Here is a 27,643-nt window from a genome sequence, read left to right on the forward strand (position 1 = left end):
CACATCCAAGCTTACAGAAAAAGTTCTGTAAGCTAGAAATAGGAGGGGTGGGGGGTTTTTTGTGCATGTAATGGTTGGAGATACATTTCTGACTTACGCAAAATTTGAGTTCCACAAGATGTTCCGGAACAGAATGCTTGCATAAGTCGGGAAGCGTCTGTATTTGGTATGGGCCTAGCTGTTACAGTGACAGCACCAGCTAGGATTGCCCTGACCTAAGTGCACTGCAATAACATGAACATTCAGGCTGGGTTTTAATCCCCAATTGACAAGCAGACTGAGCACTGGATTAGAGGGTGTGCCAAAAATCAGGGGTTAATTTAAGCCAACCATGTGTGCCTTGAGAAGCCTCTTGAACAGTACATCAGCTGAGAAAATGAGGTTGGTCACAGCAATGGAGCTGTTCTAGCAGTATCAAAGGGCAGCTTCTAATGACTCTACAGTTACGCACCTACTGCTTTCCTCAGGCAAACAGAGGAGCATTTAGACCACACAGGATCCTCCCCTTATCCCAACTTTAGTTCACCTTTCCTGCTGCTTGTAATTTCTTTGTACATGCTCTTGCTCCTGGCTTATTGGATCAGGGAGGGTCTGGGTTAGCCAGGTAACACACTCAAATCCTGCCAGCTGCTGTAGCTTTGGAAGGGGGTCATGTTCCTTCAGCTGTAGCTAGTCATGCTGAGATCATGGGATGATCACACCACTTGTGAAATTGGAATGTTAACACGTTACTGGATGGAAAATCCAAAAGATTTGTTTTAAAAATTAAGCTTTTATTCAGTTAGAGGTAGCAATGGGTGCAGAGTCCTGTAGTGTCAGGGTCACTAGAGAGCTAGGTTCTTGGCTAGTAGAGGGAGGGAGTAGTCAATTATCTCAACATTTAAATCAACTCTGTTAAGAGTTTAGCCCATCCTAGATTCAAAACAAAATCCCCCCCACACACAGCTCAGGTGTATTTGCACAAAATGAGAAGACAACACAAGACCAGAGCATCATGGTACTGCAGGTTTCTCTTGTTTGCACCTGTAAGTACTGAAATGGAAGCAAAACTAGACATACTACAACCTGCTTCCTAGCAAGAACCACCCCCAGCATCTTTCACAGCTCTTAGGGGAGGTGGCAACATGTCCCACAGGTACCATGTGAGCTGCAGAGGCAACAGGACAGTCAGGAAATGGTGTGTAATAAGTATTGCTCCACAAGGAGTCAGCTAATAAGTATGTTTAGTTTAAAAGTTTTATTTAAAAAAAAATAAGTGTGGTCTGGGTATAGTGCCCATTACTGTTAACCTAGAGCAAACATGTCAGTGGAACAGTCACCCCTCTAAGCTGGTCACACCAGAATTCACTGCGCCAAGATTTAGCGCCAAAGAAAAACAAATTTTAAAAAAAGGACCTCAGTGACAAACATACATAATGGAAGATAAGCTTGATACAAAAGAATATAGAAATATGTACAGTAATTCACAGGCCAAACAGGAAACCGACCTTAGTGAGGTCAGGGGTGCTGGTTATTTTGCAGCTAATTTAGAGACGAGTCATTTAGCATGAAAGCAGTTACAGCATAAATGCAATATTCCCATCTCCTCCCCAGGCGAGTCACCCTAGCACTGTTCCAGTTGCTCGGAGCAGCGAGATGATATGGATTTCACCCAAGCTGGTCTCACACTCCTAGGATGGCATACTTGAACAGTGCCATGATAGCTGCACTGATGAGGCCAGAAATCGGGACAGTGACAAACCATGCCAGGAAGATGTTACGGAAGAGACGCCAGTCCACAGCCTTCCTGGAACGGAGCCAGCCCACTGAGACCACGGAGCCCACCTATGGAAGATACACCAAGGGACTGATTTAAAGACTAGGAGACCACTAGGGTCTCACCTCCTGCATAGCAGGCCAGAGATCACCACCTAGTGCTTCCAGCATCAAACCCAACAGCTTCTGGTCAGCTAGAGTATCTTAGCAAGATATTGCAATTTTTATAGACTGAATAGCACATACAGGGAGGCAGCTTGTGCACCCCACCCAAATCCCAGCTGCCTAGAGTGGGAACTCATGCATGGCAGCTCCACCCCCTACCTGCACATGAACCAGGTGTGATGTCTCTGCAATGGGGCCAGGACACCTGTGCAGCACAGCTGCCATGTTGATTCCCAGTGAAGCCACAGGGGAGTGAGTTCTCCTCCAAAGGTTGTGCAGTTCCCTTGCATAATGGAGGCCCAGCCTCCTCCCACCCACCCTGCACCAAGGCACACTAGGGTTAGATAGGATCCCAGGGAATAAGATTAGTACCTACTTGATAATCTTAAAAAAAATCCATAACCAGTCAGGTCTTTGCACACCCAATAATTTCATGGTGCCTGGGGGGCACCCCCAAGTTTGAAAACCAATGTACTACCTTCAGCTTCCAGATACTGATCTTTATTCTGCCTTTATCTCCTAGAAGCATGCCCCCAGCTCTCAAAGCTCACCTCAACCTTCTCTAAATAAGATAGAGTGAAACTAAAAACTCAATCTAAGGCAGGTTTTCTACTCTTCAGGTCATTCTTGTAGCTCTTTAGGTATCCTCTCCAATCTGTCAGCATCCCCAACATGTTGCCCCTCCACAGGCAAACTCTGTTTCCAATATGGCCTTACTAAGAAGGGAGCAGCACTGACTAGGTTCAGATACAAGACAAGCCTGAATCCAATGAGACCTGCCCAGAGAAAACCTGAGTCATGCTGAAGTGTGCACAAGGCACTTGGCCACATTATGGACAGCAATCTCCCTGTTGGAACTGCGGTGCACAGCCAGCACAGCATGGGGCCAGGCAGCAATGGACCAGCAGAGAGTTTCACAATGAGATTACAGGCATCTGATGCACAAGTGCAAGGCTTATAGGAATAAAGTTTGCCATGACCTGAGCGGCCCAGGGAGCTTGGCAGCTTTGTAATGGGTCTGTTTGACAACTGTTTTTTGTTCTACCACAGTAGTGCCCAAATATATAGAATCATAGAATATCAGGGTTGGAAGGAACTTCAGGAGGTCATCTAGTCCAATCCCTTGCTCAAAGCAGGACCAACCCCCAACTAAATCATCCCAGACAGGGCTTTGTCAAGCCTGACCTTAAAAACCCCTAAGGAAGGAGATTCCACCTCCTCCCTAGGTAACCCATTCCAGTGCTTCACCACCCTCCTAGTGAAAATGTTTTCCTAATATCCAACCTAAACCTCCCCCACTGCAACTTGAAACCATTACTCCTTGTTCTGTCATCTGCTACCACTGAGAACAGTCTAGATCCATCCTCTTTGGAACCCCCTTTCAGGTAGTTGAAAGCAGCTATCAAATCCCCCCATATTCTTCTTTCTGCAGACTAAACAATCCCAGTTCCCTCAGGCTCTCGTCATAAGTCGTGCTCCAGCCCCCTAATCATTTTTGTTGCCCTCTGCTGGACTTTCCAATTTTTCCACATCCTTTTAGTGTGGGGCCCAAAACTGGACACAGTACTCTAGATGAGGCCTCACCAATGCCAAATTGAGGGACATGATCATTCCCCTCGATCTGCTGGCAATGCTCCTACTTATACATCCCAAAATGCTGTTCACCTTCTTGGCAACAAGGGCACACTGACTCATATCCAGCTTCTCATCCACTGTAACCCCTAGGTCCTTTTCTGCAGAACTGCTGCCTAGCCATTCGGTCCCTAGTCTGTAGAATTCCATGCACTGCTTTCATCTTAAGTGCAGGACTCTGCACTTGTTCTTGTTGAACCTCAGATTTCTTTTGGACCAATCCTCTAATTTGTCTAGGTCCCTTTGGACCCTATTCCTACTCTCCAGCATATCTACCACTCCTCCCAGTTTAGTGAGATCTGCAAACTTGCTGAGGGTGCAGTCCACGCCATCCTCCACATCATTAAAGATATTGAACAAAACTGGCCCCAGGACCAACCCTTAGGGCACTCTGCTTGATACTGGCTGCCAACTAGACATGGAGCCATTGATCACTACCTGTTGAGCCCAATGATCTAGCCAGCTTTCTATCCACCTTAGTCCATTCATCCATCCCATACTTCCACAGTATTCTTGCCAGCAAATTAAGGAAGACTGTATCAAAAGCTTTGCTAAAGTCAAACACATCTATTGCTTTCCTCTCATTTGTGGAGACCATTATAGAAGGCAATTAGGTTAGTCAGGCATGACTTGTCCTTGATGAATCCATGCTGACTGTTCCTGATCACTTTCCTCTCCCAGTGCTTCAGAATTGATTCCTTGAGGACCTGCTCCATGATTTTTCCAGGGACTGAGGTTAGGCTGACTGGCCTGTAGTTCCCTGGATCCTCCTCCTCCCTTTTTTTAAGATGGGCACTACATTAGCCTTTTTCCAGTCATCCGGGACCTCCCCAGATCACCATGAGTTTTCAAAGATAATGGCCAATTGCTCTGCAATCACATCCACCAACTCTGCCTCCAGCACTTAGCATACCTCCTCTGGCATTGGGTGGCTGTGTTGGTGAGTATCTGAGTGTCTGTTGCAGGAACAGTTTGTCAGTTTGACCATGTGCTTGATTGTTTGAAAAGTGAATTGGGAGTGCTTTGGTTCCAGGTGGGCCTGACTGTTCTAAAAAGGCAGTCAGCAGTGAACCTGCTGAGCAGCTAACAGCAGAGGCTAATAGAGGGAGTTCACCCGGGGAGAGCGCACTGAGGCTTTCATCTTGCAGGCTTCTGAGTAGTTACTGCAACAGCTGAGGAAGCTCTTTGAATGAAGGTAATATGGATGGTGAGCATTCAGCTGTTACCTGCACAGGATGTGCCATGTTTGTCTTTCTTCCACAGGACAGAAGTGACTTTGTACAAAGTGCAAGCTGGTTTCCATATTGGAAGAGAAAGTTTGAGGTCTGGAGAAACAAGTATCGACCCTGTGTTGCATAAGAGAAAATTAAGATTTCCTAGACAGCCGTCAGGATATGCTTCTATGGATACAACATTCTGAAGAAAGAGAGCAGGCTGCAGTGGGAACAGAAGGACGGTGAAGACATTTGGCAGCATGTGACCTCCAGAAGGAGGAGGAGGAGAGTCCATGTACCAGCAATGCAGATACAGGTGAGCAACCATTTTCATGTTCTCTCCACAGGTACTAATGAGGGGAGTGGACTAGATGATACATCTGAGGGAAGGGAGCAGAAGGAGACTCCTCCAATTGGAAGGCATGAGATGCACTGTCCTAGGGATCCAAAGAAGTGGGCTGTAGCCCATGAAAGCTTATGCTCTAATAAATTTGTTAGAGACTAAGGTGCCACAAGTACTCCTGTTCTTTTTGCGGATACAGACTAACATGGCTGCTACTCTGAAACCTGTCCTAGGGATGGGGTTTCCATGACCACTGCTCTCAAGAGAAGGCAGCAGGTGGTGGTGGTCAGGGACTCCCTCCTCAGGGGGACAGTCATCTGCCACCCCGACCAGGAAAACAGAGGTCTGCTGCTTGCCAGGAGCTAGGATTCACGATGTGACGGAGAGACTGCCAAGACTCATCAAGACCTTGAATCATTACCCCTTCCTGCCTCTCCACATGGGCACCAAGGATACTGCCAGGAATGACCTTGAGCAGATCATGTGGCTCTTGGAAGAAGGATAAAGGAGTTTGAGGAGCAAGTTGTGTTCTTGTCCATCCTCCCTGTGGAAGGGAAAGGCCTGGGTAGAGATTGTTGAATTGTGGAAGTCAAATGGCTATGCAGGTGGTGTCAGACAGAAGGCTTTGGATTCTTTGACCATGGGATGGTGTTCCAAGAAGGAGGAGTGCTAGGCAGAGTGCCCTTCACCTAACGAAGAGAGGGCCAAGCAGGCTGGCTAACCTAGTGAGAAGGGCTTTAAACTAGGTTCACCAGGGAAGGATACCAAACCCCTGATGTAAGTGGGGAAATGGGATACCAGGAGAAAGCACGAGCAGGAGAGTGCAAGAGGGGATGACTCCTGCCTCATACTGAGAAAGCAGGATGATCAGCGAGTTATCTTAAGTTCCTATACACAAATGCAAGAACCCTGGGAAACAAGCAGGGAGAACTGGAAGTCCTGGCAGTCAAGGAACTATGATGTGATTGGAATAACAGACTTGGTGGGATAACTCACATGACTGGAGCACTGTCATGGATGGATATAAACTGTTCAGGAAGGACAGGCAGGGCAGAAGAGGTGGGGGAGTTGTGTTGTATGTATGAGAGCAGTATGGCTGCTCAGAGTTCCAGTATGAAACTGCAGAAAAACCGGAAAGTCTCTGGATTAAGTTTAGAAGTGAGCGCAACAAAGGTGATGTCATGATGGGAGTCTGCTATAGACCACCAGACCAGGGGGATGAGGCTTTCAGGAAACTAACAAGTTACTAGATTGCAGGCCCTGGTTCTCATGGGAGACTTCAATCATCCTGATATCTGCTGGGAGAGCAATACAGCAGTGCACAGACAATCCAGGAAGTTTTTGGAAAGTGTAGGGGACAATTTCCTGGTGCAAGTGCTGGAGGAACTAACTAGGGGCAGAGCTCTTCTTGACCTGCTGCTCAAGAACCAGGAAGAATTAGTAGTGGAAGCAAAAGTGGATGGGAACCTGGGAGGCAGTGACCATGAGATGGTAGAGTTCAGGATCCTGACATAGGAAGAAAGGAGAGCAGCAGAATACAGACCCTGGACTTCAGAAAAGCAGACTGACTCCCTCAGGTGTAGATAAATCTGATAATTTTCATATAACTTTACATTGTGCCTCTTCATATAACCTTGTGGTGGGTCTACCCACGTGTGATCTCTGTATCCTGGGACTTTGTATCAAAGCCTCATTTAGAAACTTTGCATTGCCCTTGGTATAATATTATAGCCCCTAAGGATAGAATAAGATGGAAGAAACATTTCTTTTTGCTAGCAGTAGAACAAGAGCGTTCCTCCCCCCCCACTCTTAATCAATTGCCCTGTTGAATGAATGAGGTGTGGATGAGCAAGGCATGAAAGGCAGCACCTCCAGACAGCCTCAACTGTTGGAGAGGGGCTGGGAGCCAGACCCAAGAACAATAAAACGTGTCAAGTGGGCTCATTAAAGACAAGCAGACATACTGATGGCCTGGGGGGGGGGGGGGGGGGGGGTTGTTAGAAGCAAGCACCTTCTTTTGGAAACACCCTCTTTGCAGCATTGGAACAACACTCAAAAGAAAGCACAAAGGACCAATGGACACAGACACAAAGTTTGAATCTGGTATAGATTTGCATAAGAGGAAAGCTGCTATAAAAGTGAGGTGTTTTGCAGAGGACCCCGGGTCTCGTCTTGTCAACATGGGAGCATCGATCCGGATCAGCAGAAGCCCGGCTCCACCCCCTCCCCCATCTAACTCACCTGGCCAGTGAAGTTAAGGGGAGCAATTGGTAACAACAAGATGGAGTGTGTGAGTGTGTGTGAGTGTGTGTGAGTGTGTGTGAGTGTGTGTGAGTGTGTGTGAGTGTGTGTGAGTGTGTGTGAGTGTGTGTGAGTGTGTGTGAGTGTGTGTGAGTGTGTGTGAGTGTGTGTGAGTGTAAGTGTAATATATTATATGCATATAATACAGTGTTAATGAATACATGTATCACTAATAAATGTGGCGTTTTGTCTTATTCCCCCTGAAAAGATCCTGTGCAGTACTTTAAGTACAACACAGGGAACTGAGGGGCAGGATCCCCTGGAAGAACAACATGAGGGGGAAGGAGTCCAGGAGAGCTGGCTGTATTTTAAAGAATCCTTAGAAGTTGCAGGAACAAACTATCCCGATGTGTAGAAAGAATAGTAAATATGGCAGGCGACCAGCTTGGCTTAACAGTGAAATCCTTGCTGATCTTAAACACAAAAAAGCAGCATTACAAGAAGAAGTGGAAGACAAATGACCAGGGAGGAGTATAAAAATATTGCTCAGGTATGCAGGAGTGAAATCAGGAAGGCCAAAAATCACACTTGGAGTTGCAGCTAGCAAGAGATGTGAAGAGTAACAAGAAGGGTTTCTTCAGGTATGTTAGCAAGAAGAAGCAAGTCAAGGAAAGTGTGGGCCACTTACTGAATGAGGGAGGAAATCTAGTGACAGAGGATGTGGAAAAAGCTAATGTATTCAATGCTTTTTTTGCCTCTGTCTTCATGAGGAAGGTCAGCTCCCAGACTACTGCACTGGGCAGCACAGCATGGGGAGGAGGTGACCAGTCCTCAGTGGAGAAAGAAGTGGTTCAGTACTTTTCCTCAATGCCCATTTCTTTTCAGCTTCTCCCTCCACCACTTCCTATGTTTACTCTATGTTCATTATCCACAAATGGACATATCTGCATGCAAATTGTAGACCTGTCAAACTCAAGACCAATGCTTGGAGTATTTTGGAAGCTATTCTACTAGAAGTCAATACGAACCAGATCTGAGATTGAGGAGGAAAAAGGCAAGAACCAGTACTTGGAGACTACTGGATTCTCATACAATAGACCAGACCATCACATCTGGTCCTACACCACTAACTCCATTTCCTGAGACAGTAGTGACACTTCCTGCAGAACTAATAGGCAGGTCACCACAGGAGCCATTTAACATACAGGCAAGCATTTCACTTACTTTGCAGTGCGTTGTACTGATAGGAAGACCAACATTTGATGCAATCACCACAGTCAGAGCAGATGCCAGTTCAATGCTGAAGCCACTGTGTATACACAAAGATAGTAATATCAGAGGTTGGTATGAGCCACACAATGTCAGCAAGGGATTCCTGCACACCAGACAGTCCATGCGCATGGCATACAGAACTTTGGCTTATGGCTCCTGTTCTATGCAGGGTTCCAGGTCTCCCTCATTAACCAGTTTAATTGTTAAGGCATTAGATTTTGTACACACTTCTGCTTTGTATGGAGAGTGCACCTGGGGCCTCTTGATAGCTCCTAGCTGGAGGCCAGAAGCAAGGTTAGAGATCTTTAATCAGAGCTTCATTTTTCCTTCCATTTCTAGTGATACATGCATCTCTGCAGGAAGTTTAGATAAAAGTCAAATATCCATAACTCTAGGGCACTCCCCTTTACACAATGGAGACTAAGCAGATTTCACACTGCCACTCACTGAGCTCAGTAGTTATTTGCATTCAATTCCTCAAGGCATTTGCTTTGATCTGTAATGCCCTGATATGATCTTGGACCTGGATATCAGAGATCAGTCCCCTTTAGGACAGCCACCTGGAGATGGTGGCAGGGAATTCAGTGGATGATCTTTGCAATCCACCCCTGAAGCTCCAGAGGGTGGAACTATAAGGCACAGTGGAAGGTTCAGCTCTTTTGTCTTTTGACCGAGAGGAGGGCATGTGTGTTTAGTACAAGCACCTGATCCCAAAGCCATCTGTTCAAATGCACATATTAGAACCATACCAATGGAAATGGCAATTAGAGGTGACATTTGTGGAGTGGTCTTCCTGAAGATAACCCACCACATGTCATGACTATCAAAGCTATTGTACCTCAGAGCACTAGGAAGTTTGGAATGTGAGCAAACAAACTGGAAAGAATTAATGAACCTTCCAATTTCAGTAGGCTGCAGACTCTACATTGTATAATTACATGCTCACTCAGCCTTTGAGTAATAATGTGTTATGTACACAATGGTTAGTACAGAGGACACAGTATACTGAAAATACCATAAACATCCTTCTGTGTCCCCCCATGAAGCATCTTACCTAGATGGTGTGATGGGAGTCAGATCCTTCCCCATGGTCTGAATGACTCTTCTCCCCCAGACCCACAGGCCAATGCAGATTCCAGCACCTCCATACAGCAGCAGCCAGATGGGAGTTGCCACTTTGGCAGCCACATCACCTGTCTGATAGACGAGGTACAGAGCCACCAGGGGGCCAATGGCATTGCTGGAAGGAAACAGATGCATTCCAGTCAGAGACAATTAAGGAATCTTTCCATGCTGCTGACTTGAGAAGTGAACAACTCCAATCTTGCTATAAACCCCAACTTGCTACATTTTCTGGATGACCAGCTTATTGGGGAGCAAGTATTTGCCAGAAGAGCCCTCACAATAAGCAGCTTTCACACCAGCATGCTAGGCATACATGCTCCAGAGAAGCAGTGAACATACTACATTAACATTTGCACTGAGAGTAACCAGCTAAAACCTGTCACATAGATTAAGTTTACTGACCTGACATCGTTGCCGCCATGAGCAAAGGAACCAAAGCAGGCGGTGAGAATCTGCAGGAACTGGAAGAGCAGGGACACTTCTGGTCTATCCTGGTCATGCCACTCCTCCAGAGAACCAGTGCTGCACTTCCTGTCACCACTGCCCATCTCCACCTTGCCTACATCCATATCCACATCTGCAGCTGGGTGGGTATCTGCCACAGCATTGCAGTAGCTAGTGTAGCTGTCCATACGAATCCTCTTCTTAGTGTCTGCTCCAGGCCAGGTCAGTTTCTCCATCTCCTCCCCCTTGGGCTCACCCTCTTTGGCACGGAATGAATCCAGTGGCATGCCACAGATGGCCATAGTGTACGATGTGTAGCTGTTGTTGCGTCTCAGGGGCTTGTCACCAGAGTCCCCCATGCAATCGCCCACTTTGGCCAGGTGAAGCTTGTGCAGCAGCTCTTTGTACAGGCCTGAATCCTTGTGCACAGTGTGGTACTGGTAGTGGCCACTGGAATTGATCTGATTGCTGACAGCTTGGTTGAACTGAACAAGGTTGCCACTGGGTAACCGCACAGCTCCTGCAAATGGAACTGGAGTTTAACCCACATGCCCAGGAGTGGGTAACATGCCTCAAACAGGAGCCAAACTAAAAACACTACAGACCTCATGCTTGTGCCACTCTGCCCTGATCTATTTGCTGGTGGAATATGCCTCCACATGGCATGCTTAAGGGACTCCCACTTCATCTGGACTTGCCAGGGCCATCTCAACCTCCAGCCATAAGGCCTTGAGTCAAGGCAGGTGCTAACCCCAACTCACCACTATCAATGTTGGTTTCCTTCAGGTCAACACTGGGGAGCCTCTCCCGCTCTGGGGCTTCCTCCACATCTCCCAGATTGAAGGAGACTGTTCTCTCCTCCACGGCTGCCCTGTGGTGCACAGCAGACACATCAGTGACAGAGCTCTTGTCACCCACGCCGTTGTCTAGTGGCACTTTATACTCATCTGTGTCTTCTTTCTGACTGGTTTTTTTCTCCATCAAGGGGCTCCCAGAAGGACTTGACTTGACCTCTCCTGTGGAAAGAAGCAATGACTTAATAGTCCCCTTTCCCAAAGGCTGCCGCCATTTAAAGCCCTTTCAGCCATTAGCACCTGATTCCAGCCTACTCTGCATCCACTGAGACCTGAGCAATGCTGGCACCTGTCAGAACCCAGATTTATGCATGCTGAATTTCAGTTTACAGCTCAAGTTAGTAACCAACTACTCACATGCTTAGATGTGTTACACATGTGCTGTGCATGGGACAGCCAGATCTTCAGACACAACTCACTAGTCTGAACTGTGCTCTCTTACTATTTCAACCCCGCTCTTGGCACCCAGTATAGGTGTGGTTATAACTGGCAGAGTGACTAATGGCATGGCAGGGCTCTGTGTTTGTTACTCCCAGAGCACTGGTTCTTCACTCCACAATGAGAATAGTGGTGGGCCACCAGGAACTGACTGGACAGATGGTGCCAATACTTTGCTTCCACTTTAGTGTTAGGAAAAGCTAAAGATACATTCCTAGTATTGCACAAGCAGCAGCCCAGAGAAGTTACATGGTTGAGAGCTGGCCCATGATGTGGCCAAGACTTGCACCACACTACAATGGTGCAAGAAAGCTTATTTTGATTACAAGTTAAGATTTTAACTACAGATGACAGAGCCACTTCTTGGGAGCAGTGTAAGCAGCAAATCTCTCACCAGGGTATCATCAGTGAAGTGCTGCAATTTGCACTTTGTGATGCATGAGCCATAGGCGTATACAGGTGACTCATCTGTGCCTTTCACTGGGTTAAAGCATGTGACAACAGAGACTGCACTGGGCAGGAAGGTACCTTTTCCACATGGTGATGAGCCATGACACCACCACTAGGGTTTCCACTGCAAGGAGTGTTTTGGAAAAATGCACCAAGCTCGGCTTTAAAGCTATCACACAACTTTAAACATCTAGAGTAGAGGCAGGCAAAAAAATTTCAGCAAACAATAAGTCTGCTAAAAAAGTAATGGGGAAGTAATAGTGTTATAGCTGTGTTGGTTTAGTATATTAGAGACAAGGTGGGTGAGGTACTTTTATTGGACCAACTTCCTTTTTTCCCCCTCCCACCAACAGAAGTTGGCCTAATAAAATAGTGTTTCTCAACAACCCATCTGTGGACCAATGCCCGTTCCTGAGATCTCCCTGACTGTTTAGGAAGGCAGCAAGCCGGTCCCTGGTATCAAAAAGGTTGAGAAACACTGCAATAAAAAAAGATTACCTCATCCACTCACTCTAATGCCGAAATGGTTCATTCTGGCCATTGCAAAACAGTGTTTCATGTTGTATGTTTTGACTTTCAAAATGGTGATGTGTTTTGAAATTTAGCTACAAAAATCCAAAAAAGTGAAAGCCACCTAAATAACCAAAATCAGAATTTGTCTGGGCCAAACAACCCCATAAAAAGTTTTGGTTCCCATTCCTGGGAGAAAAACTGGCTAGTTTCAAATTGAAAATGAGGTTCTGTTTGGCCCCCAAATCAAAAAGGTGTATTATTCACTCAGCTCTAATCTAGAGCCTTGATGGTGGGACTTTAGCTTTCAAACATGAACAGAAACAGTCTACTAGTTAGGGCAGAACTGGGACTCTGGAGTGATCCTGCCTCTGACTGCACGACCTTGGCCTAAATTCACTTTTGGCTGCCTAAGCAAGCACCTAAATACAAGTAGCATTTTCCAGAGGCTCTGAACATAGGTCTCCAATGACTCCCAAAGGAGCTGTGGGTTCTCAGCTCTTCTCTGAGAAAGCATGGCCTGTTATTTAAAGAGCCGAACCGTATAGCCAGGTCTGAAAATTGGCTTTAACATCTGCCTGTTTCCCCAGGCCATAAAATGGAAAAACTACCTTACAGGAGGGAGGGCAAAGCTAACAAATGCTTGAAATCTTCAGAGCAAGAACACTAGGAGTCAGTTAAAAGCTTCCCAATCTGTACTATATTAAAGCAGAGACCATTGATTTCAGAACTCATTAGCTCACTGCAAGCACTTGGTCAGAACTTTTTAAGTCTGGCTGATCAGGTCAGATACTAATAGCAGGAAACCTCTATTTCCTTAGTTCTGCTGCAGTGCTGTGTGGGGCTGCTCAGACTACTCCAGTATGTGTGTCACCAGGGTTCTGCTTAGGAATAGGCTATGCTGAAACCCCAACAGCTGCAAACAGATTTGCTAAGTTACATTAGTGAGGGGGAAAAAAATTGAATTCCTGGCAAGAGTATAAACTCCTTTAACAGCTGGAAGGATGAGCTGTCTCTAGACAGACAAATTTCAAAGGCAACCAGAAAGTATTTAACAAGCTATTAGTCTCTCACCACTTATGCAAACCTGACAAGGGTACTTGTGAATAGCTATTCTCTTATTGTTTAGGATGCCTCTCCCAAGTCTCAAGTGTAATTTATAGAGGAGCCCCTCAGAACATTAAGGTAAAGCTGGCGAATGCTATCTGAGTGCCTTTCAACAGGTATTCTTTGCTACAGGGCAGGGATTTTATGAGATCACCTACTTAAAACTAATCTGCATCAGCAAGGTCAGATTGCTCATTAGGTACATATGGTATTAAAGGTTATATGCCACAATTCGGCACACTGATCCTGCATTCTCTACCCTGGGCACCCTTTAAGATTAATGATGAAATAGTGCTGTTTAGGAGTATATCCACTCCAGGTAATTGTTCTGTGCTGTGTGCCTAAAGCCTACTCCATGCAGCTTGATCTGAAACAGATAAGTAGGCACGAAGTTAGCTGCAGCCTGCCAACAGTACTTTCTTACCAGTGGATGGCTACTCAGCTAGAAGCATGCTTAAGGGGCCCTCTTAGAAGCCACCCCTTGTTATAAGCAAGTTTAGTTTTACAGTAACCAGCAAAAGCTTGATTACAAATACAGTACTTAAGTGACTCTCGAGATTTTCAGAGGAATCTGAGTGAGATCTGAGTGCTAACCCCCCTTTAGGATCCTTTAATAAAATAGACATAAAGGGGAGATTTGTAAGACACCCCCCCACCCACAAGCAAGAAGAGCCAAAACAGGGTATTTAAGTAACTCATTAAGCAGAACATGTGATTTTATGTCATTCTAAAGTATTACTTACGTTCTATTTTCTTCTTCATTCTTGGACACACAAAGAACCAGACGATGAGAGCACAGACAACAGCACTCCCCGCCGAAGTTAGAAGGATACCCCAGATAGGAAGTTTGTCAAAGCCCAGCACTAGGAAATAAAACAATGAATCTTGAAAACCCCAGGGCAAGAGCCCCTTCAATGTATGGCTACCCTCTTCACAACTGGCTCAAGGGATGCTTGGCACATGATATTCACTGCTGCCTCCCAGGAGTCTGCAGTTCCCTGCACCAGCTTTGCTCTATTCAGATTTTCTGCTAATATGAGATGTGAATATGTAATAGAAAATCCAATACTAACCCTGCAAAAATTAGAACTTAACCCACACAGGAGCCCTCAACAGGTTACATTCTCTCCCCAGCTAATCTCTTTCACATGTTTGGAGACTCTCCTGACCTCTCCCCTCCCCAGGGAAAACTGGATTACCGAGAGCATTGTACATGCTGGTGACCCAGCAGCAACTGACTAGACATGCTCTACCATCCTTCCCTCAGTTTAGTTGTCAATATAGTACACACACACACACACACAGGCTTATGTCCTGACTTGCTTTTTTGCTTTGACATTGCAGCAAGTCTGCTGCTGCAGCAGACAGCGCTATTCCCCCTGGCATGCCAGTCTGCTAATAGCCCAGGAGAGAAGAATTGTACCCACGAAAGATCGCCAACAGATTTATAGTGATGTGGCATTTTAGGTTTGTGATGGGATAGGACTTTTCCAGCCACATGGTGCAACAATGATGGCTTCTGCATCTCACTCCAGAGCACTTATTTTTAAATTAGAACCAAATCGGCATCTCTTGAAACAGGAGAGGCTTTAAGGTGTTAACTGACCTAGTTACACAAGCATTTACAAATGAGTGGCTGGATTTTTTTCCATAGAAGCTTACTCACTTATAGTTTACTATAACCTTAAGCTAAGGTATCAAGTGTTTGCTAAATGGCCATCAAAATGCTTCTGCATTTTCTGCTGCAGCCAAGAACTATAAACACTCCTAGTACATAGAAGGCAGATAAAGGAACTGCAGAGGTCAAGTGCACAATGTCACACATCTATTTCATATGTCTTAGTTAACATGCAACACTAATAGCAGCTTACAACAAATACAGAGTCTGGCAAAAACCCCAGCTAAAGTGGAACAAAGTTTAACCAAGCCTTGTCTACAGAATGTAAATTTAACATGAATCTGGCTAGTAATGTGCAAACTTATAAACTGGATCACATGATGCAATGCTGTCTATGCTTTAACTGGTTAAGATTCCTACTTCACAAGACAATGTCATTCACAGGCATAAACACCACTTTGGCTGAACTCCATTAGTGCTGCAACATCTGTTAGAATTTCAGGACCAAAGTGCATTTGAAGGGACCAATGTATGAAGGGAAAGCTGGAGTCATTACTTCATAGCTACATACCAGGCTATTCACTACTAAATACTGAAATAGATCTAAAGTGTCTAATATGACACTGAATACCTGCCACTGTCAGCCTCTACTTAGCTCTGGATCATTGATGACCTGTTTTATAATACATCACAGCAGAAAGCCCCAGCTGAAGCTGCCATCACAGTCCAGGGTAGCAGGCCCTGATTAAGGTAGCCCAGTATACAGAGTTTTGAAACTGATTGTTAAGTTAGCTGTGACTGATATTTTCTACAGCTTGCCTTTTAACTCTGCAAGTCTCCAGGCCCTTCTGTGCCAAACTACATTGGATTATGATGGCAGCTGCCTGTTCCATTCATCAGTTGTGTTTCTCCCCCCCCCCACCACAACAGAAAGTTAAACATTTTGATCTGGAGCTCCCAAAAGATTTCAACTCCGAAGCATGAATTCCTCTTCGGAGTACTTGTGCCAGCTAGGACATGCCAGTTCTTCTTGGTCAGGAAGTGTCGGGGCAGTTAATATATTCTTTGGGATGAAAAGCAAGCAAGCTCTCATGCTGGAAAGGCCAAACTGAGCAAATCCAATACAAGACTCCAGTGCTGACTAGCCTTACTGGAGAATAGGAAAAGCTTAAGGAGACTCTTCAGCAGCTGGGTTCCTGAGCTCTAGCATAAGTAGGAGAGAGGAAAGGGGAAGTCATGTTATCTGCTGTTCCTGTGAAGACTAAGGAGAAAGCTCTGTAGTGATTTAGAGTTTGAGCAGGCCTCTTTGGTTGGGTAACTATCTAGGTTAGAACTCAGCGCACGCTAGCCTGCAGCCTTCTGTAGCCAGCACAGGCCAGCAGCCTTCTAGGAGATTTCAGCCCTGTAAAGCAAAAGGGGTAAATCATGCATTTAATGGAGGTTTTTGTAAAGAATTATAAAAGTAGCACTGAAGTATTCTGACATGTACTTACAAGGTGCACCACTGTACATGATAGAAAAGAGGTTGATCCCAATTGTACAGGCATAGAAGATTGGCAAAGCTCGCAACCCATTGGGAACTGGATCTGCCTGTAAAACAGATTAGTTTTGATGCTATACAAATCCAGATCCCAAACTCTGAACCCAACAGCAAAGCAGACATTTAAAGTACACTTCTACATGGAAGAGTGTAGAAAAATAGTAACTTCTTACAAAGTTCTGTTTTGTGCACTTAGACTTAAAAGTTTACTACTTCCCTCCTACTAGCCCAGCAGAGGCAGCTCCAGAAGAGGAAGATGGAGTCTCTTGTTCAAACAGAATTGTTTGCTAAATGCCAATTAGAGGCTTATATATTAGAGCTGTGAAAGCTCTGTTCACAGTAGGATTGCATAGGAGTCAGCAAGGAGAGAATTGGGCCCAAAGAACCCTTAGAACCTGTGCATCACAAGATCCAGTGGGGTTTTAGGGTTGCCAATTAGTCTCTCTCCTTACTTGTGAACAGAGCACTTTCCACATTGAAGACAGAAATGAGCCTCTCCTGATACCATTGTTGTTTCAAAGCAGAAATGCACATTCCCTGAAACAGCAATGTTGCCTTTTGAACAGCCCATCCCACAAAGAGTGGATGGAATCTGATGCTTGAGAACTCTTTACTTAAGAGCATTTTACTTTTAAGTTTTAGGCCTTGGCTACACTGGTGCTGTACAGCGCTGCAACTTGCTGCGCTCAGGGGTGTGAAAATGCACCTCCCCCCCCCCGAGCGCAGGGAGTACAGAGCTGTAAAGCGCCAGTGTAATCAGAGCCTGCAGCGCTGCACGCTCACAGCGCTGCAAGCCATTCCCCTCAGAGAGGTGGAGCACATACAGCACTGCGAGAGAGCTCTCGCAGCACTGGCGGCGCGACTACACTTGCGCTTCACAGCACTGCTGTGGCAGCGCTGAGAAGTTCCAAGTGTAGCCAAGGCCTTAGACATCGAAGTAGCTACACCCCAAGACATTGTTTGCTCTCTGTATTCTGTAAGGCTCTGGATTTTGCTCTCAGGTATTCAATAGCCTATCCATCAGAACAGATGCTCTCTAAAACTGTCAGTTTTCAACAGCACTTTCTAAAAGTCTTTGCTTCAATCCACTAAAGGAATTTTCTTTTGGAAAAAAAAAATTCATTTGTCAAAAGGGCTTTTTCCGCCATTTCCCCAGGTGAGTCAGGCCAATTGTTGTTAAAGTAATTTGACTGATTCAGAGAAATTACTCACAAATGCATGCCTATGTACTGAAAGCAACACCTCATCCAGGCAGTGGCATTGTTTGAGACTGCTGACCAGGAGCCAAATCCAAGTGTTCTGATGCTCAATGTTCAGTGAAATTTAATGTATTAAAACGCATGTTTGCTTTGTCCTATTACAAAACCATCTGAATAAGTGTTAAGTAGTGAGTACAACTTTGAAAGGCCAGTTATACAATATTAATCTGCCAGCTGTGCTAAATGAACTACTGCATTTTTTGAAGCAGAATCCACAGGAGTTAGATCTGAGATCTGAAGTTCATTTTAAGCTACTCAATAGCATCCTCAAAATATACTTGGTAACTCCAGAGCTAATTTTATGTTTTATATTTGTAAGCCGTTTACACACAAGTTGAAACCTGGATGCTAGACTATATAATTACAGCGTCTGTTTGACCAGCAATCTAGTTTGTACACTACCAGCATGCTCAGTGTTAATTCATGTTCAGATTACTGATCTACTCAGCATACTGAACAGCAGGAGTATAGAGAGTGGCTTGTGTTAAATCATTCAAACAAGTTTCATTTCATGCTCCCATTTCCAACTGCTACTTCTGTTCCACTTACTAGAACAGTATTTGTAAAGAGTTCCAAACCAAGGAATCTCACAACAGAAAGCATTTGTCTGGTTGAGTAGAGTTCAGCCCAATACAGTCAAACCTCCCAGACAAAGCCCATCCTGAAGTTCAAGCAACTGGTTTTAGGTTGGTGGAATTTCAAGACCGTTGTTTTGGGAACCTCTGGTCTGCAGGTTTAATTTAAGACATGAGCCCAAGATCCATGAGGGCATGCCTACATCAAGAAATTAGCAAGACTATATTGCTGTAGTTATTCCAATACAACTGCCTATGTCGACACATTCAAGTACATGGGGAGCTATTGCAGATATCTATATCAGTACAGTTCTGCTACTAAGGGCACGTCTTCACTGGTGACGTTAAAGCGCTGCCACGTGCTTTAACATGTCTTGTGTAGTCACAGAACAGTGCTGGGAAAGAACTCTCCCAGTGCTCTTAAACCCTACCTCCAACAAGGAGAATAGCTCCCAGCGCTGGTGCACAGTCTACACTGGCACTTTACAGCCCTGCAACTTGCAGCGCTCAGGGGTGTGTTTTTTCACACCCCTGAGCAAGAAAGTTTCAGCGCTGTAAAGTGCCAGTGTAGACAGGCCCTAAGTTTCCCTGTGTAGGCAAGCTGCCAGTTCAGTCATGCATAGAAGCAGAGTTTCCATCACAAGGGCAGAGCTCTCCCAGGCATTTTAATGCTAAGGCAGGTCATTCAAGTTCCAACTAGCTCTAATTGGCACTTCCACAAACTGTTCCATTGAGTGCCAAGTGGCAATCAAGGTGCAAGATTCCTTCCTGCCTTTGAAAGGCTAAAGAGCTCTCTTTACAATCCTAACAGCTACAACACTGCATAGTACAAGCTGGGGAGAGAGAGAGAGACTTTAGTATAAACAAGAGGCAGGCAGAATGGTATTAACACAAAATGGGTCTGAGAATAAGGTATTTCAAAATCTATTTGGTCTACTCAGCTAGCCTGCCCTTGGAAGTCTGATGCATAAGCCAGTGTCTACAGACTTTAGGTTTTATTAAAGAGAAGTTTCTAGCCCTTCTAGTTGCAGTGATGCTTTCCAGTCTGCAGCCAGAATGAACTCTACTGCTACTAGGTAACAAGCTGCAACACAAAGCCAAGATGACACTAGTCGGTTCGATTTGCAGCCCACAAGGCATTGGACAGCAGCACAAGTAGCCAGCGTCTTATCAGTTTCATGCTGCTGCTGGGGAAGCTATGCCTGCTTCTGTTCTCCATCTGGTTGAACATGAGATAGGTGTGGAACATTAACCCCTGAACTAGCAGCTTTGGATAGGAGGGCAAGAAGAGAAAGCTCCTCCTGTCTTCAAACCTCCAGAGTGTTGAGATAACCACTAGCCAGAGACAGATATGAAAGACTGAGCATTCAAAGACGGCCTGGAGACACTTGCCAGGTTATTATCCCAGCAACCTCCTCCATGCCCACTGCTGGGGACAGGGCTTCTCAGAACATTGCACTGGATCTCTATGCTCCCTTCCCCACAAAAAAGTTCATATCAGCCTGTGGCAAGTAGGTACCCAGTAATTATGAAGGGCAGCCCAGCAGCTAGGGTGCTACTCTGGGAGATGCATGGATCAAAACATTAAAGATCACAAAGTTCTCAGTAATAAGCATTTAAGACTGTCCTGACCGGGAATGGTTATTCCTATTATCTGCTCATACAATTTCAGTTGCAGAACAGTTTTCACACAGCAGATGCACATTGTGGAGATCTGGCACCCTTACCTTACGAAGAATGAACATACGGACAAGGAAGAACAGGATAGCAGACATGATGCCAGAAAGCAGGGGAGAGATGAACCAGGACAACACTAGGACAGAAGATAAAGAGGCGATTAATATCCTGGCTACCAGAAGGTGGCTCTAGGCAGTAAAACCCAGTTATATTTTTCTTACTAATCCAATGTTGGGGACAAGGCCATAGACCAGGGGTAGGCAACCTATGGCATGTGTGCCGAAGGCAGCACACAAGCTGATTTCCAGTGGCACTCACACTGCCCAGGTCCTGGCCACTGGTCAGGGGAGCTCTGCATTTTAATTTAATTTTAAATGAAGCTTCTTAAAACATTTTAAAAACCTTATTTACTTTACATACAACACTAGTTTAGTTATATATTATAGACTTCTAGAAAGAGACCTTCTAAAAATGTTAAACTGTATTACTGGCATGCGAAACCTTAAATTAGCATGAATAAATGAAGACTCAGCACACTACCTTCTGAAAGGTTGCAGACCCCTGACAGACAGAACAAGCAGCAATGGTCTCAAGTTGCAGTGGGGGAGGTCTAGGTTGGATATTAGGAAACACTATTTCACTAGGAGGGTGGTGAAGCACTGGAATGGGTTATCTAGGGAGGTGATGGAATCTCCTTCCTTAGAGGTTTTTAAGGCCCGGCTTGACAAAGCCCTGGCTGGGATGATTTAGTTGGGGTTGGTCCTGCTTTGAGCAGGGGATTGGACGAGAGGACCTCCTGAGGTCTCTTCCAACCCTAATGTTCTATGATAGGTTTTATTAATGCCACACCTCACCATCTGAAAAAGCTAGTGGGTTGTACTTTACTTACCAATTTTAAGCAGCTCTGACCACTGGACGCCTTTCTGTCCTTTGGCCACCAGCGAAAAGCCAATTGTTGCTCCAACAATACAATGGGTACCAGAAATGGGAAGCCTCAAGAATGAAGCTGCTAGCTGCCACACAGCTGACCCTAAAACAACAAAGTTGTGTCTCAGTGACTAGTCACCATTACAATATATGGCAGATTTGGGGACAGACACTCCAACGAGATAACTAATCCATGTGTACTTAATCACTTTGCTGCTGCAGCTAGAACGTTACTCACCAAACATAGCGCTGATTGAGCCGGCCATGAGTAGCTCTTGTGTAGAGTTGTACATCTCCACGTCAATCAATCCCTTCCGGATGGTCTCACTCACTTTAGCACCCAGCAGAACAGAGCCCACCGTTTCAAAGATAGATGCCAGGATACATGCTTGCCGCAGAGTCACCACACCCGACCCCACTGCAGTTCCGAACGAGTTTGCCACATCATTGGCACCCACAGAAAATGCCAACACAAAGGCAATGATGAAGCCCAATATCAGCATCCAGAGGAAAGCTACCATGGGACCAGATGCCTTACTTCCTATCGTACTGGTTAGCAGATCCATCAGAGCCGTTGTTGATTCAATTGTGAATTCCATGTTATTAATTTAGTGGTTTCAAATTAACAGGAATTTGCAACTTTGATACATAAACAAAATATGAGGTATGACAATATTATAATAAATAATGTTACAAATTAAATAAACTAAACGAAGATATGTTCAGAACCAGAGAGTTACTGCTATACGGTGTGTATGGGAATCTCTTTTCTAAAGTTCCTGTGGCTCTGGAGAATTAAACGAGCTGAATAAAATTCCATGGTGCAGAAAATAGAGAACACAAGTTCTTCATCCTGAAATGAGAGAGGGAGAACTGAGTCCTCATGGTCCATGGATGCTGGCTAAGTGAGCACAAGGCTATAGCATAGTGAGACTTCCCCCAAATAGTTAGAGCAAGGCCATTTTTTAAGCTTACATCCCTGTTTATCAGCTAGAGGCCACACTGGGTACCCATTAGGAAACCCATTAGGAAACATAAGTGACTATCTGCTGCTCCATTAGTGCTGTATTCCTGGCCTTCTGCCTATGTTCCACAATGCAGATGGGGACACAAGATCCCTTGTGATTTCTACCCTCCCACAATCCAAGCTGAATGCTAGCTCCCCCTGCAGGCATGCTTAAAAGAGCACCATTACATTGACAATGCCATCAGGATTTGGAATGGAGCTGCTCTCCAGCCTAGAGAGAAGAGGATTTGAGCCAGTGATTTTAGAGAGCACTTCAGTGGAGTCTAGTTGCTGAACATGGTAAAATAAGAGGGCATGAGGCCCACAGCAAGTACCAGATCAATTATTTTTCCTTGGGAAGAGAGATACAAGCTCTGGACTAGAAGAATGGGGCCGATTCCAACACGCTCGCCATGCTGCCGTGTGGAGCAGGGACCTAAAAGCAAGCAGGCAGTACCACAGAACCCTACCTTAAATCTCTATTAAGACAAACTTAGCCACCATCCCTACTAGCCTGAAAGGCACACTCCAGGCCAAGTATTTCCTGAACAGGCTACAAACATTATCTGCTCTTGTTGGGTTCCAGGAAGGAACTAAAGGACTCTTCCCCAGCCTATGGGGAGGATCCACAGGGCCCAGGATTATGTGGGACAACAGAAAAAAACAACAAGGTCAGGGTGAGGGTCAAAAGTAGGGAACCTGAGGGGGACACCGAGCAGAGAACCTTGGACAACACCCCACTGATCCTCAAAGGTGTCAAGGGAGCCAGCAGTCACTGCTCAGAGGAACTCTGCCTGGATATGTGAGTGGAGAGAGGACTGGAAACAGGCTCCAGTCAGAGAACCCACTCAGCCAACATCTCCTCTCTGGTGTTCAAGATTGCCACTTTGGCCACCACTAGGAGGAGGAGGAGGTGGTCCCGCAACTTTATGGGGCCACATATACAAGAAGGTGGGAGAAGTGCAACCAAAAAAAACCACAAAAGTAAGGCCAGGAGGAAAACTATCTGCTGGAAGGTAGGCACCTCAGGCACTGGGTCTACCAATTTCAGCTCTTTCCAACATGAGACTCAGCACAGAGCCCTTTCAATCCTTAAAACCCTGCCAAAAAAATAACCTCTACCCAAGCAGAGTTTTGGCCTCAAAAAGAGAGAAGTGCCAGACTCCATGAAGCCCTTAAGGGACTTCACTATTGCCACTGCTATTAAATGGCAGGTGTTCAGATACTATAATGTTGGGTGTAACAAAACCCCAAGATCGCTATCTCTGCCTTCCAGCAAAGATTCCTGGACTAAGTGGGCTGTTAGGTCGCAGATGCAAGCTGCAGTGGAGCAGGAGAGTGGAAGTGGCTTCCCTTTGAAGCCCCACTGCAAGACAATTAACACCATGGCTCACCCTGGCCAGCTAACATGTTAAACCTGCAACTTATCCCATCTATACCAGGATTTTAACATGTTAAAATCTGATAGCTAACAGCACCTCAACTTAGTGTGGACAAGCACCAAAATAAGAAAAAGCCCCAGTCAGTCTGCAAATCCTGTACCTGAACAATGACTTGAGTAAGGCATGTTGGCAGGTCAGCTGAATTCCCCATAGTACCTTGTGTCCTAAGCTGCAGTCTTTTGTGCTTAGCCTGGCTATTGCTGCTGCAGAAATTACTCACTCTCTTGGTTTGTTTGCTGCCTGTCCCTACGGTGACAGCACTGGCTCTGGCTGTCCCCGAAAAGGGCCATCAGAAGAGGGAGCAAGCCCTCTCCCCACCCTTCAAGAATCAGAGCAGGAAAGACTGTTCATTAAGATTCTTTCCTTTCCCCAAGAGCATTTGGGAAGGAAGGAGTCCATCACAGATATGTCTGAAGGTCTTACATCTCAGTTATTTCCCCCTCTACCCTATCTGTGTTGCAGCCAGGCTTCACCACAACACTGAGAAGAGGTAGGAGATTAATATCCAGCCAATTTAACATCAGGTCTTGCACTGCACCAGCCCCAGACCTCCTCACACACCATTACCACCTTTGCTGCAAAGTAGGAGAAAGGGCTGCAGATAGCTTGACCATGAGTTGGAATGGAAGCAGCAACACCTTTCATCTGAGCAACAGGCCCACTTAAACTGAAATTCCCTGAAACACTGCCAAGGATCATCCCCCTACTAGACTGGAGAGAGGAAAGGCAGAACAATCTGCCTGAAAAGGCAAGCCTACAAAGCACACTCTGGGGAAACAGCATCTGCTGCATGGAGGCAGAAAATTGGGTTTTCTGTGTGGCTGCAGTACCTCAAGTGAGCAAGTGTGGGACCCAGCTGGCACTCAGATTACAAGATACAACCTCAAGAGGGACTGTGCCCACCATCTGCCCCCTGAGGAAATTACGAAGTCCACATTGGGGCATCTAAGTGAGCCTTAAGTGGGGGGAGGGATAGCTCAGTGGTTTGAGTAGTGGCCTGCTAAACCCACGGTTGTGAGTTCAATCCTTGAGAGGGGTCACTTAAGGATTGGGACAAAATCAGTACTTGGTCCTGCTAGTGAAGGCAGGGGGCTGGACTCAATGACCTTTTAGGGTCCCCCTTCCAGTTCTATGAGATAGGTATATCTCCATATAAAAAAATTATCACTTGAGGCGCCAAATAGCCACCATGCGCCTGAAAATCTACAGGCTCTGTGGATACTCAGCCCCTCACTGTTTTAGGCACCCATTAAGGCCAAGTCTTCACAGCAAAATATGGAGTGTTTACACATCAAGTTAGCCATCTTTGGGTTTGTCTACACTTAAAATGCTGCAGCAGCACTTCAGTGAAGACACTACCTACACTGACATGCAGGTTACCTATGCTGTAGAGAGAACCCTAACTCTCAGAGGCATTCGGTAGGTTGACAGGAGAACCCATTGACCAGCATGGTCTACACAGGGAGTTAAACTGACCTAACAGTTTTACTCAGGGGTGTGGAACTATATCAATCCAGTTTCCTAGTGCAGACCTGGCCTTAGTGTCAAAATCTCAAGGGAACAAGTCACTTGTTTTTATGTCAATTGACTATATCAAGGTAAGCCCCAGGTGGGAGGTACATGGGGCCTCAAACTAGCTACAGATAATTAAGAACTACCCGAGCCTTATCTCAGCTACCTCAAAATAAAATCCTAGCAAACTCAATGTTCACCCGCCATTTTGCACTACAGTCAGGGCAGGTGAATTAGCCCCCGGGGGGCAGAAGAGCCCTGCCTAGCTAGCCTGCCCCACCTTAGCCACATGGCACTTCCATCACCTCCCTGTCAATTCAAACTTTGCTTTGAGAGCTCTCCCCTCCCAAGGGGCTCTGAAAGGGCAGCCACACGTTCCTCTGAACCCTGAGCTCAGCCAGGCCGTGACACGAGGCACTCTGTGCCAGCACACAGGTGGGCATCCTGCAAATGACAAACCGAGCATGCCCTGCTGTCACCCTCCACTGGGACAGGAGTCAGTGCCACCATGCTGCCAGCTAGCCCAGGCGAGAGGGGCTGTGCCCAGAGCACCTTACACCACCTCTCCAGTGCCCAGCCTCACCACCGCTCGCCCCCAGACAGGCTGTGCCCCCACCCACCTGGCACCCCACGCCCTGGAGGAGCTGGGGCCCCTGCTGCCCCCCTAACACCCACCAGGTCCCTTACACATGGGGCGTCACTCCAGACGCCGCACAGCCCCTTGCGCCCCGCACCACCCGCTCCCCAGATCCCCCGCTTGGGGCCACCCGTCCCGCGCGACCCCGCGCGCCGGCCTTTCCTTCCCGCGCACCAGGAAACGGCTGCTCCCGCGCGCGCCTCGCCTCAGGCGGGTCCAGGGCCGCGCGGGCAGCCGGACGCACGTGGGGGGAGGGGGCGCGGCGCGCGCAGAGCCCTGTCCTCCCCCCGCCCTATGCCGCGAGCCGCGCCCCAGCCCCGGCTCCTGCCGGCGGGCAGCGCTCCGCCATTCTCCCAGCCCGAGCGCGGCGCTCACCGCGGTGCCGATCTGGTTCTAGCCGGCTCCACTGTCCCGACCAGCTCTCAGCGCACGCAGCTTGCCGCCGGCGCCGGGCCGTACTTTATAGCCTGAGCCGGCCCACGTGACCCCCCCAGCCCCGCCCCCCCCGGCCGAGCACGCATCCGGCGCGTGACGCAGGGAGAACACGGCCCCCTTTCTCGCTGCCGCGCGGCCATTCGCCACCCCCGGATCATGGCCACGCCCCTTGCTGGGATGGGCGCGGCTCCCGCTCCAATCGGTCACGGGCTGTTCACTCTGGACCCTAACAAGGGGCCCTGGCCGGCCGATCGGGAACGGGGGTTGGTACTAACGCTGACTCCCACCAGCAGGCTGAGCCTGCCCCAATGCAGGGTCTGCTCCCAGCCCCACCAGGGCACCCAGCTCCTGGGTTTCCTCCCTCCCACCCCTCCCCCCGGGAGCTGGGAAAGACCCCTCGGTTTATTTCCTTTACCTGTTCCGCATGGGATGCTTGTTCTCCCACCCTGCTAGGAGGGACTGAGGCCAACCCTGGGCTCCTATATGGTCCCTGCGCTTGTTTGTTCTGGTTTTAGGGGGATCATGACTTGCATTCCCAGTAAACATCATCAGCTGACTCAAAGGACACCACGCCCTCTGCCAGCCAGAAACAGGAACAGATCAATCTGGGGCTTGGCACTGCCCTTTGTACCACGAGCCCCATGGTCCTGCCCATGCACTGTGGGGTGCCCAAAACATGATGTGCAGCCCCCCAACCATGAGTGGGTGGGATTGGCAGCGGAGGGCCGGGCTGTGAGCTTCAATGGGTGGCTCTAACACAGATCAGGCAGGGCCATGCAATGCCAAATTAGCACAGGATCATAGACCAGGACAGGTCTCACTGTGACGTTCTTACAACACCAAAGCTCCCCTTGACAATGGGATGGGAGCCCCTGTGCAGCCCACAATGCTTAGCGCCCCAGACACCTGGTCTGTCTTGATCCAAATGCGGGTGCAGGAACATAGGTTGCCAGTGGTGCTGCATCTTGATCCAAACAGTCTACAGAACAAAGTAGTGCTTTAGAGCAGGGTTTTTCCACCCGTGGGTTGGGACCCAAAATTGGGTCACCAGAACTTTTCAAAGGGTTGCGTGGCAGCTTCTGTCCCAAAGGACAGGCTGGGCTTGCCTATATCCTCCAGGCACTGCAATCTCTGGAATCCCAGCGCCACTCACATTTGGCCCAGCTGTCATGATGACGGGAGCCTGGGTAGCCCAAATTTAAGTGAGTGACACTGGAACCCCATGAGCTAGGTCACAACTTCCACTCACACAAATATGGTCCAGTCGGGGGGCGGGGCTGAGCAACACTGCAACCCCAGAGGCTGCACAGCTCGGAGCGGAGAGCCAAGTCCAGCCATTCTCACAGCACAGAAGGTGAGGATCCAACTAAAACTACCCCAGAGCCTCCACCCCTGGGTTGTGAGACTGGCCATAAACATTTATTAATGGGTCCTGAGCCCAAAAAGGTTGAGAACCACTGCTTTA

The 27,643-nt window shown here is 47.1% G+C and overlaps 1 protein-coding gene across 3 annotated transcripts; it reads right to left on the minus strand.

Moving 5' to 3' along the window:
- Window positions 1-1,222: 1,222 nt before the first annotated feature.
- On the minus strand, window positions 1,223-26,732 carry SLC20A1 (solute carrier family 20 member 1). Of its 3 annotated transcripts, none has more exons than XM_042842365.2 (11): window positions 26,594-26,732; window positions 21,385-21,999; window positions 21,109-21,249; window positions 20,270-20,355; window positions 16,662-16,758; window positions 14,294-14,413; window positions 10,953-11,207; window positions 10,150-10,711; window positions 9,677-9,862; window positions 8,575-8,659; window positions 1,223-1,824 (listed from the first exon to the last, which is right to left on the minus strand). In XM_042842365.2, the coding sequence occupies exons 2-11, from the start codon at window positions 21,743-21,745 to the stop codon at window positions 1,663-1,665; spliced, it is 2,055 nt and encodes a 684-aa protein (XP_042698299.2). In that variant the 5' UTR covers window positions 21,746-21,999; window positions 26,594-26,732; the 3' UTR covers window positions 1,223-1,662. The 3 variants fall into 3 exon arrangements, with proteins under 3 accessions (XP_042698299.2, XP_005304470.2, XP_023964303.2); XM_005304413.4 differs by lacking the exon at window positions 26,594-26,732 and adding an exon at window positions 26,119-26,258; XM_024108535.3 differs by lacking the exons at window positions 21,385-21,999; window positions 26,594-26,732 and adding an exon at window positions 26,119-26,246.
- Between the last annotated feature and the right edge of the window lie 911 nt (window positions 26,733-27,643).

This window comes from Chrysemys picta, chromosome 2, assembly GCF_011386835.1.
Source record: "Chrysemys picta bellii isolate R12L10 chromosome 2, ASM1138683v2, whole genome shotgun sequence".
Classification (NCBI taxonomy): domain Eukaryota; kingdom Metazoa; phylum Chordata; order Testudines; family Emydidae; genus Chrysemys; species Chrysemys picta.